Source organism: Grammomys surdaster, unplaced genomic scaffold (genome assembly GCF_004785775.1).
Source record: "Grammomys surdaster isolate TR1022 unplaced genomic scaffold, NIH_TR_1.0 255, whole genome shotgun sequence".
NCBI classification, from domain to species: domain Eukaryota; kingdom Metazoa; phylum Chordata; class Mammalia; order Rodentia; family Muridae; genus Grammomys; species Grammomys surdaster.
The window spans coordinates 3,893,652-3,905,949 of record NW_021604696.1 but is presented as its reverse complement, the minus strand read 5'-3'; the positions used below and the strand labels follow the sequence as shown (position 1 = coordinate 3,905,949).

General features: G+C 41.6%; 1 protein-coding gene across 2 annotated transcripts in view; it reads left to right on the top strand.

The window, feature by feature from the left end:
* The window catches only part of Prim2 (DNA primase subunit 2), a 205,486-nt gene that overhangs the window by 39,254 nt on the left and 153,934 nt on the right, over window positions 1-12,298 (top strand). For both annotated transcript variants that reach the window (XM_028775407.1, XM_028775408.1), the window contains exons 6-7: window positions 625-720; window positions 2,581-2,718. In XM_028775407.1, coding sequence (XP_028631240.1) covers window positions 625-720; window positions 2,581-2,718 — 234 coding nt within the window. The remainder of the gene's footprint in view (window positions 1-624; window positions 721-2,580; window positions 2,719-12,298) is intronic.

Here is a 12,298-nt window from a genome sequence, read left to right as displayed (position 1 = left end):
CTTTACCCTGAGGTGATAGGCCTCACTGTGCCTGACTTTACCCTGAGGTGATAGGCCTCACTGTGCCTGGCTTTACCCTGAGGTGATAGGCCTCACTGTGCCTGGCTTTACTCTGATTATTGCACTTCCCTTGTCCTTTAGTTTTGTTTCTGAGACTATTTTATGTTGCTCAAACTGATCTTAAATTCATTATGTCGACAAGAGTGACCTTAAACTTCTGATCCTCCTGTCTCCACCTCCTGTGTGCTGGCATAAGCAGGCCTCCGAGCCTGGTTTATGCATTGCGGGACTGAATGCAGTCACACTAAGTAAGCAATCTACCAACTGAGCTACATCTACAGCCCCCACCCCCTTCTTTTTTGTTGCTACTTTTTTTTGTTGTTGTTCTGAATGAATATCTTCAAATATTGGCAGAAAAAACCTCGGAGAATATCAAAGTTGAATTTTCTTCCACGTTTTGCCTTCTTTAGGGATAAGAACGATTTAGCTATCATTGGAACTAATGATGAGATAATCAGAGTATTAGCATGTTTTTATAAAAGTGTGGAATGTTCTCTACAGTGGGCAAATGCTTTATTGAAACCAAAGAAACTGAATTTCCGCATAAACTGTGTTCTGTCATAGATCAGTGATGAGGAGAAGAGCCTTCGGGAACAGGATATCATGGCATCCTCTCCAAGCCTAAGTGGGGTCAAGTGGGAGGCGGAGTCAGTGTATAAGGTATGTAAACCTTCATCACCACAGCCGCTTCCTGGTGTGAACACATCTGTTGTCACACTAAGTGCTGGGCTGCGCTTCACACTGATACCCTCCTCACTCTGATGGGCTTCTGCCCTAGGCCATCCTGTAGAAGAAAAGCCTCTGGGCATTGCTGAGGCTCCTGTGTATGACGCAGGCCTCCCTTCCCTCACTGTGGCTCTAATAGTCTTTAACTGGTGCTTTTCCTGAACCCCCCTTGGCTGTTCATGGGCCCTTATCCACGCCTTGGCTCAGGGCTATCTGACACCATAAGCCTACTTGCTTTCCTGTGGGAAGGCATTCCTGAACCTTAGGATATGGGGGCTGGTATTTGGCTTACACCACGCATTTCCCACTGCTGGACCATCCCAGCATCTATTGCTTCTGCTTGGGCATTTTTGTTTGCTCTGTGACCACCACAGTAAGCTAGCAGCCTGGACTGTTACAGCAGAGGACATGGGAGGGTCATTTAGCTTCCATGTTCCTTCCCTTTCCCAGGTTTACAGACTGGGCCTCTGAGGTTCAGAGGAGTTTATTTCAGTCACTAAATCATAAGCTGGTAGCAGATGAGAGCAGGTACTAGACTTGGGCTGTAGCTTGCTTCTGAATGCTGGTCTGCTTCTGCCTGCATTGCACTGACCCTTCTTCCCTGTGCCTATGCTGTGCCTTGTGAACACCTATTGGACGCTGTAGCTCGCATGGCTCCCTGGGCAGCTGTTTGACGTTCCACAGGTATTTTTTCCTGTCCTGTCCTTAAATAAATTATGGACCCTTTGGGGATATGAACTATGCTGTAGTCATGGAAAGCAGTACATTTGTCAAAAGCTTTCTAGCTAAAAGGTCTATATGATCTCAGGCTGCAGACATGCCTCAGAGGTTACCAGCTCACATTGCCCTACCAGAGGATTCTGGTTTGATTCCCAGAAATCAGTTGCCTGTGCGTCCAGCTCCAGGGCTCTAAGACCCTGAACAGGTCCTAACATGTGCTCAGACCTGTCACACACACACACACACACACACACACACACACACACACACACATAGACATAATGTAAAAATTAAACAAAATAGAAAGCATTTAAATGGTCAGCATGAGGTGTCAGATACACCAAACCACAGTCATGTGGATTCCACAGCTGCCTGAGACACTTAAGGAAGCGTTCACCTTAAGTTTTTACTTCATTTTAAAAATAATGAGAAAACTATTTTCCAGAAGGATGATTCTCACAGTCAGGCATGATCATATTATGTTTTTGGTGGGCTAATTCATAGTACTTAATCTTTGTTTCATTTTATAACAAATCCTTACATACTTACAACAGATTCTAACAGCGAAACTGAAGGGTCATTCATTGTTTCCAGTTGTCAGTGTTGAGGGCAGCTCTTTCTGTATGCTTCTCCAGTGGAGGAGCAGAAACTCAGAGAAACAGATTTGGAATTAACTTTCATTACAAGTAATTTTGAACTCTCGATACTTGTTGAAAAATAAAAAGTAGGGCAACACTATTTGACACACAATTCTCAATCTGTTAGGAGGTAAACATAGCACGTCTAAAGATTTTAAAGTAGAGGTTTGGAATTTCGGTGTTTATATTTCAGAAATATGTAGGTTACAACTAAAAAGAAAACCTTCTGTTTTGGCTCTTTATTATCGTTATTGTCCTTTGGAACATTGCCTCTGAAACATTTATTTTTATGCTGTTAATTCTTCCTAATGCTTTGGCTGTGAGGAATAAATTTCTCTCTCTTTCTGGAGCTGCCAGGACGAGTGGGTTTGGTTTGGGGATGTAGGGTCTTTACCAACAGGCACTGACCTGTTTCCCTGTTTTACTTGGATCCCAGGTCCCCTTTGCTGATGCTCTGGACCTGTTCAGAGGAAGGAAAGTCTACTTGGAAGATGGCTTTGCTTACGTGCCACTTAAGGACATCGTGGCCATTATCCTGAATGAGTTTAGAGCCACACTGTCTAAGGCTCTGGCAGTAAGTGCTTCCTCTTATTTCCCCATTTGACATCATTATAAATCCCTGGTGATTTTGTTTTGTGCTCTTTTATGGAGTAAGTTAATATTTTCATAGTGACATTTGAGAGTGCCTCTGGAATTATGTTAATTGCGGAATACCCTAAGGTTTTATGTGTTAGTCTCCACACTTGGTTTTGTTTCAGCTTCTTCTAATAGCACGAATGGTTAACTGACTAATTATGGCAGTGGCCTCTCTGGGTTAGTCATTAAATGGTGTTTGCTTAGAGATGGGCTTTGTATGTGGCCCTTAAAGCATTGTGGCCTTTGGTGGAAATAACCCCTAGATTACTGTTGTGAATTGCTGTTTTTTTTTTTTATCAGCAGAGGGCATTGTAGAAGCAAGTTTTGGTTTTCTTATTTGCAGTGTTGGGAGTTGAAACCTAGGGCCTTGTGCTTGCTAGGGAGTCGTCTACGACCGAGCTGTGCCCTCAGTCCTAGGAGAAAGTGTTTATATTTAAGTATTATATACAGCGATAGGCTGCTGCTGAGTAAATGGTCCAGTGTTGCGTGACCTTCAGGGGAGCTGTGTTGAACAAATGAGAGTGGATTCAGTTTGTTGAAACCTTTACTTCAGAGTGATGACACTTGGCTTTTAATCTAGGTCAGTTTGTTATTTATGTGTTTTTTTGTACTTAATGTTGAGGAGTACTTCAGAATCAAAGGACAATCACTGTAATGAAAATTGTGTAAGCATGTGGCAAGCTTTTCTTTTGAGTTAAAATTGTAGTGTTTTCTGGTATAAATTATTATTATTGACTCTGTGGTCATTGAAGCATCCATCATTCAATTAGGTTAGCATAACCTATAGGGCTAAAATATTGACTGTTTCTGTTTAGTGGAGACAGTTTATGGAAACACCATATTAATACTTAACTTTTTTTCATGAAAATATGCGTGTGTGTGTGTGTGTGTGTGTGTTGTTAGTGATAGAATCTAGGGCCTTGTGTGTGTGCTAACACATGGTCTACTGCCGAGTCAAACCCTCAGCCGTGATTAGGTATTTACCTGCTGATATTCTTTCTTCATCTCTAATTTCGTGATACATTAAAAAGCTTTTTTAGAGTTGATGCTCTTAAAATGTTTCTTTGTTTCTCTGTTCCAGAATGTCTTTATAGATAAGAACACCGAGGTCACTGCTGTGGACCTGTTTGCCTGTTGGTTGGCTCTCTTTCTTCTGTGGTTCTTGGTTTTCAGTCCATCTCTCTGCTGATGCTTTGGCCAGCACTTCTTTGTGTGAAAGAGACACAGTCTTTCCAGGACACCAGTAAATGCCGTCCACTAAATCCTAGCAGTGGCTCTTATTCTCCAATGTCACCAAAACCATCACCACGTGTTTTCGGAAGCTTCTGGGATGTTGGTACCGATTTTGAGGCCATAGTGAGGCTCCTCCCTCACCCCTGTTTCTAATGGCAGAGAGCATCCTGATCGTCCTGTTGCAGAGATTGTAGTACGCACCAGGTTTTTCACCAGTCGCAGGTCATAGAAACAAGTCTGATATCTTAACCAATAATGGACTGTGTTAGTCCTTGTCTTAGTTAGGGTTTACTGCTGTGAACAGACACCATGACCAAGGCAACTCTTATAAGGACAACATGTAATTGGGGCTGGCTTACAGGTTCAGAGGTTCAGTCCATTATCATCAAGGCAGGAACATGACAGCATCCAGGTAGGCATGGTGCAGGAGCAGTTGAGAGTTCTACATCTCGGCCGGGCAGTGGTGGCGCACGCCTTTAATCCCAGCACTTGGGAGGCAGAGGCAGGTGGATTTCTGAGTTCGAGGCCAGCCTGGTCTACAGAGTGAGTTCCAGGGCAGCCAGAGCTACACAGAGAAACCCTATCTTGAAAAAAAAAAAAAAAAGAAAGATAGAAAGAGAGTTCTACATCTCATCTGAAGGCTGCTAGCAGAAGACTGACTTCCAGGCAGCTAGGACTAGGGTATTAAGCCCACACCCACAGTGACATACCTACTCCAACAGGGCCATACCTACTAATAGTGCCACTCCCTGGGCCAAGCATATACAAACCACCACAGTCCATAAACTCAAGAAGTCCAGTGGTTGTATGAGTGACACTAGTGTCTGCTGCAGTGTTCCAGATGTTTCAGTGTTTTGTCCTTGGTTTGGTTTTTCTCACAGTAGCAGAAGTGGGTCAGACGCCATATCCCTGTAACATGGCATCCACACAAGCATCTTTTTCTTGCACTTGAATTCCGTTCTCTATCTTCATATTTGTTATGCTTGAAATGGCTTAAGGCACATGTATTACTTGCTGCTCTATCAAAGAACCATAAACTGGGGCCTTAGAAGAAGCATTCATTGTCTCCTTACTGTGGAGGGTAGAAATTTGGGATTCAGGTACAAGCAGGTCTGTGCCTCTCTGAACTGTTGGTGAAGGGTCTTTCGAGTCTCTCTCCAAGTTGTTGGTATTGTGACAATGTAACTGTAGTTTACACATGGAATTATCTATATGTGTCCCAAATGTCTACTGTTTATAATAATACCAGTTATATTGGGTTAAGGCCTCCTGCTCTCGTGTGTCCACAGTGACCCCATTTCCAAATGTATTCACATTGTGAGGGAGTACAAGGTGCAGCTTGGATACATCAGATTTTGGGAAGTATTATCAAACTGTTTTGTATACCTAGCTAATTACCATGGCTGAAAGGATTGCTAGCCTAGGGTTGTGATTCTGTCACTTTGTTTGGTGATTCATGGGATTGAGAGACTCCAAAGGCTCCCACATTGTAATCTCCTCCCCAGAAATGCATGGTGAGTTGTTAGGAGCGTATGGAGGAGAGGGTACTGCAGAGGCAAGCGGAGAAACCCCTTAGTGCCTCAGAGTTCATTCCGACACGGTGTTTTACCAAGCTTGAAAACACTCTCGAGTCTTTTTCCTGTTCCTTTTATAAGTTTGCCTTGCAGACAGCTTTTATGGGGAAGAAAGGAACTTTCTCTTCTACACTGTTTACCACTCACACTCTTTGTTATTTACCGTCTCTCTGAGAGACAAACTTCCGAGGCAGACAGGGATTGTAATCCATCCACATTACACAGATGAGAAAAGCACAGCCAAGCACAGGTTGACTCGCAGCTGTTACAGCCATGGCTGGGTCTCAGGGTTTGTGTTCATAACTTTTAGGAATGGTGGATGATAACTGTGCTGTTGTAGGGGATTGTACCGTGAGGGGATTCAGATCTTTAAGCTCTGAGAAATGTATGAGTTGTAAAGCAGGTGAAATGTGTGGGATTGGAGCTGTGGTACAGCAGGTGATTAGGGGTTAGAGGATGATGGGAGAAGGCTGCTTCCTTGTCTCATCTAGCAGGCTGGGAAGCTGTGGCTTTTTCCCCTATAATGATTTATCTCATAATAGCTTTTTACTTGTTAAGTCATACATTGTTTTATATACCACAGATCTTGTACTTAGACAGAAGTTATTCTATTATAAAGCTTATAAGCTTATATTCTAGTGGCAGAGAAATAATTACTAAACAATATGCATATATACATACATACACAGAGAGAGAGGGAGAGAGAGAGAGAGACAGAGAGAGAGAGACAGAGAGAGAGAGACAGAGAGAGAGAGACAGAGAGAGACAGAGACAGAGAGACACACAGACAGAAAAACAGACAGAAAAGTGTGTTGTGTGTGTGGGCCTTGGTGAGGGAGCGCTGGTGTTTTCTCTGTTGAAAGGCCAGTGTTGTAGATGCATGCTGAGCTAGAAGCTCGTGAGCTAAGACTGCAAGGGCGGGATGCAGATGTTTGAGTGAACCAGGGCAATGAGTTGTGGCTTTGTCTTACTGTAGGGCAAGCACTGGTACTTTTGGGTGTAGGCTGATGTGGCCTGCTCACGTCTGATGTAGGTTACTGTGGCTGCTGCTTGAAAACTACTCTGGAGGGAGTGGGGCAAGTGAGAGCAGGAGTGCTGGACTGGAGATTTCTCATTGATTCAGATGAGTTCAATAGTTTACGTAGACTGAACCAACCTTGCCTTTCTGAAATGAAGCCAACTTGGTCATAATGTATACTTTTTCTCAATGTGTTGCTGAATTCTACTTGCAAGTATCTTGTTATTCTCTTGCTGTGAAGAGACACCATGAACAAGGCCACTCTTATGAAATAAAGCATCTAATTGCCAGGTTGCTTACAGTTTTAGAGGCTTAATCCATTGTCATCTTGGTGTGCAGCGTGGCAGCAGGCACGGCAGGCAGGGTGTTGGAGAAGTAGCTGAGAGCTATATCCTGATCCGTAGGCAGAAAAAGTAAGAGTGGGTCGGGTCTGGTCTCAAAGCCCACCCCAGTGACACACTTCTTCCAACAAGGCTACACTCCCTAATCCTTCTAATCCTAGCAAACAATGCCATCCCCTGGCATTCGGTATATGAGCCTATATGGGCCATTCTTACTCAAACCACCACACCATCTGTGTTCATCAAAGACTGTAGGTTTTTTTTTTTTTTTTAAAATAGTGTCTTTACCTGGTTTTTGGTATCAAGATAATACTGGTCTCATAGAGTGAATTTGGTAGTGTGTTTTTTTTTTTTAACTTCCTATTTAATGGAACAAGCTAAGAAGAGTTGTCATGAGGTCTTCAGCAGGTACATCAAACATCATAAGGTAATACAAAGCATCTGCCACCACCATTCGTGACCTGCCAACAAGGGACCAGTTCCCGGGTAAGAGAATCAAATTTACAGAACCCGGGAGATGCCGAGAAAGGATTTAGAGTCTTAGTATTCGAAAGAATTAGCCATCACAGAGAAGACTCAGACAGACGAGTAAGTTATGGAAGTCTACCCATGACCTTGACAAGGTAGTCTCCAAAGTGAACATACCAGGTAATAATAAATTGGAGATGAAAGTTCAAATATGGAGGGGAAAATTAGCAAGGAGATTGAGCCATTGAAGGAGCTAGCTAAAAACCACAAGAGACATTATCTTTAGCAGACAAGACCATGCAGAAGAATGACAGAGCCAGGACAGTAATACTATCAGTCATATATGAGGAAAAAATTAAGGCCCATGAACAATATTTCCAATCAACAGGCCAGACTGAAGCACTGATGGCGTCGGAGAAGGAGCAGAGATAAACTGAAGGGAGTACACAGCCTGGTGAAATTGCAGGAGAAAACTTGAGAGACTCACAGAAATGGGCTTTCAAACACAAGACATTTATAGATCTCCAGGTAGACATGACCATAGAGGAAATCCTCCATGACATATTATACCCAGGGTGTTAAAAATACAAAGAGACAATCCTAAAAGTAGGAGAAAAACACCAACTTAAACATGAAGGCAGAAATATCAGAATTGCTCCTGGCTTTTCATCTGCAATCATAAAAGCCAGAATGAATGAGATTTCAGGCTCAAAAGTAAACAACCGTGAACCAAAAAATGTTAAATACTGTAAAGCCACCTTTCCGAATTGATGGAGAAAAGAAGAGACTTCAAAGCAAACACAAGTAAAAGCAATTCATGCCAACCGTGACAGCACTGCAGAGAGTTCTTACGGGAAACTTTTTAGGGAGGAAGATAGCATAACTACAGATAAACACGCTCCATCTGGGGAGGAGATACCCATGCAAACACCGCAACTCAGCAGACCTCCAAAACTAATACGGGAGCAGGAGAGAGGGGACTCCACTGAGATAGTACGTCACCTGTTTTGATTAGCGCCTCTATTGCTGTGATAAAACTCCATGACTAAAAGCAACTTGGGGAGAGGGTTTTCTTTGCTTACACTTCCACACCACAGTCCATCATTGCAAGGTCAGGGTAGGATCGCCAGGCATGAGCCAGGAGGAAGGAACTGAAGTCAAGGTCACGAGGACTGCTGATTATCGGCTTGCTCCTCTCGGCTCGATCAGCCTGCTTTCTTATAGAACCTGGTACCACCCTTGCTCAGGGGAAGTACCTCTCAGAGTGAACTTGGCCCTCCCATGTCAAGCATTAGTCAAGGAACCGCACCACAGACTTACAGGTCAATCTAGTGGAACATTTTCTCAACTGAAGTTCCCTTCTCCAAAATGACAAGCTTATGTATTAAGTTGTTATAGAACTAGCCTACATAATTCAGTTTCTTTAAAACATCCTTTAAAAGTCCTTTTCAAAATTCAAAGTTTCTCTAAAATATCCAAAGTTTCTCTAAGGTTTCCAAAATCTGTCTAAAATATTCATGCTCTTTAGAATAGCCAAAGTCTCTGTACAGTTCCAAAGTTTCTATAAAATTTCAAAGTCTCTTAACTGTGGGATCCTGTTTTTTTTTTTTTTTAAAGTTACTTTATTACTCCAAAAGGGAGGAACCAGGGCATAGTTAGTTATCTCCAAATCAAAGCTAAGCCAAAGCTGAACAGTGCAAAGCTCAGAGTCAGACCTCTGAGGCTCAACATTGGGGCTTCTCCAGCTCTGTCACCCACAGCACAGCTCTGAGCACTCAGTGGCTCTTCCAGCTCAACATTCCAAACTCCTTCCACAGTCCTCCCCAACCCAACCTGAGGATGATCACAGCAAAGCCCATCTCCTTGTACCAGTTCCTGATTTAGGGTCTCTGTTACTGTGACAGAACACCATGACCACGGCAACTTGGAGAGGAAAGGAGTCTCTTCTTTTTTGCATATATTTTGCATATATTTCCATATAACAGTCCGTCATCGAAAGACACTACACTACGGCAGAACCTACAGGAAGGAACCTGTACACAGAAGCTGAAGCAGAAACCTAGGGGAATGCTCCTGACTGGCTTACTATTGTGGCTTGCTGAGCTGGCCTTCTTATAGCACGTAGGACCACCGGCCCAGGGGTAGCACTATTTTAATTGAACTGGGCCTCCCACGTTATTCGCAGTCAAGAGAATGCACTACAGGCTTGTCCACAGGCCAGTCTGGTCAGGCATTTTCATAATCAAGATACCCACTTCTAAAATGTCTCTAGTATGTGTCAAGTAGACTTAAAACTAGCTGACACAATAAAACAAATGTATAGAAAATAACAAACTTCTTTCTATTATAACCTTAAATGTAAATGGCCTCAACCCATCACTAAAAAGATACTAAGGGACTGGATGGCAAACTAAGAACCAGAAAGGATATGCAAACACTTAATATTAAAGGATAGAGAAGAACCTGCTAAGCAACCAGAAGATGTAAATAAGATGGCATGTCTGTTCTTATAGAAGACAAAGTAAACTCCAACCCAGAACCAAGTAGTAGAGATAAAAGGAGCAAATGCATATTAATAAGAGAAACAACCAGTTACGAACATTTATACGCCAATGATTAGAACCTTTAATTTTATAAAACGAACATGAAAAGATATAAAAGACTATATAGGTCCTGACACATGCTAATGGGAACTCGAATACTTCACCCTCATGTTTAGATAGGTCTTCCAAATTAAAAACAAAGAAATTTCAGAGCTAAAGCATATAGTGGATGAACTTAATAGATGTATACAGAATATTCCACCCAACAAATGAGGAATGTATAGTTTTCTCAGCAGCACATGGAACCTTGTCTAAAACGGATCTCATCACAAGTCAAATCTCAAAAAAATAATCATAATAACAAATATTTTTCCATGTCTCCTGTTAGACCATGTTGCAATACAACGAGTAATGAACATTAAGAGAAACAACAGAAACCAAAAAATACTTGGAGACTAAACAACATACCTTTGAATGAATACTGGGTCATCCAAGAAATGAGAGAGGAAATTAAAAATTCCCAGAGGCAAATGATAACAAAAACACATCCTATTAGAACCTCTGGATACAGCCAAGGCAGTCCTAAGAGGAAAGTTCATACTGATGAGTTCTCCTGTTAAAAATCTGAGAAACACTAAATAAATAACCTAATGATGCACCTCAAGGCTCCCCAGAAACAAGCAGAGGACCCTAAATATAGTAGATGTCAAGAAATAATAAAGGTTAGAGAAGAATTAAAGACATTTAGATTGAAAGAGAACTCCACCAAGTCAGCCAAAGAAAGACAAACTGTTAGCTAATCTGACAAAAAGGAAATAAAAAGAGGGGGATGCAAATTAATGAGAGATCAGAAGAGTGCCACTGCTACTGACTTGAATGAGTTTCAGAACACCATTAGAAATTACTACAAAAGTTACTATTCTGAAAAAGCCAGATAACCCAGAGTAGAAGAATTTTCCAAAGCACCTCATCTACCAAAAATAAGCCCCGATGCTAAAAATAACTTAAGTAGACCCATTCACTGTAAACAATGAAGTTGAAACTGTTACCAAAGATTTCCCCCCCGAAGAAAAGCCCAAGACAAGATGGATTCATGGCTGAGTTCTATCACTTTCAAGGACGACCTCATACCGGATGTTCTTGATTATTATCTTCCGACTAAAGTATATTCGCTACTGTGTAGTAGTAGCCATTATAAGATGGGAATTTAAAAATGGATGTTGAATAACCAGAAGAGAATGTTAGTGCTTCCTTTCTCCATTACAGTAGGGCCCCTTGCACCTGCCTTCCCTGGAACTACTGGGAACTGCTGCAGTCACTGCTGGGAAGCAGATTTACAGTACGGATGTGAAACAGAATGATCTGGGGGAGAAAACGATTTTATGTTGGGCGCGTTGAGCTTATGTAATTACCTGTGCATTGTGATAAAATATGGTTTGCAATATGTTTATACACGTGTTATGTAAGTATTGTATATATTCTGTATATGTTAACTTAGTCAACATTTTATTGACACTGTTGAACAATAAATAAAAAAAATTAGTGAAAATATTTCTAGGTTCCTGATCCATTAAGTTCGTTCAATGAAAAAAATAAACCCAAAACCAGTAACTATATATGAAAGTACTTTGAAAATTCCAACGTGTGATGTGCATTAGATGTTCATTTAAAGGGGTAAAGTCTTGTGAAAAATAGTATTTTAGGAGGTTTTTTTTTTTTTTCCTTGATTTTTCTCCTACAGTGCTTTGCACAGTTTGTATTTTGTCATGGAAACTGATAGAAGAACTTGATGATTCATCATTTCTGGCTTTCTTTGGTTTCTAGTTGGCAGGAACTATTAGTGGTGTTCATAGGAATAAAACAGTACACACTCATACCTTATAATATATGCAATAAGGCCATTTATGATCTCAATATTTTCCAAATGCCAACAGATCACTGTTTGTCTTATTTTGTATGGTAGGGCTTAGCACGTGTCTTCTTAAAAATGATAACACTTTTATTACTTCTTTGAGAATTCTAGATATGCACACAGCATATTTTGATCATGTGTATTCTTCTCCTTTCTGTTTTCCTATATAGGAAGCTTTCTATAAGACTGCCAGCTTGAGTTCTTTATTTTGTTTATGGAGGTTTAATTCCAGAAAAGTTGAATTATTTCTGTGGTGGTTAGAATAAAGATGACCTCCATAGGGCCATAGGAAGTGGCACTATTAAGAGGTGTGGCCTTGTTGGAGTAGGTGTGGCCTTGTTGGAGTAGGTGTGGCCTTGTTGGAGTAGGTGTGGCCTTGTTGGAGTAGGTGTGGCCTTGTTGGAGTAGGTGTGGCCTTGTTGGAGTAGG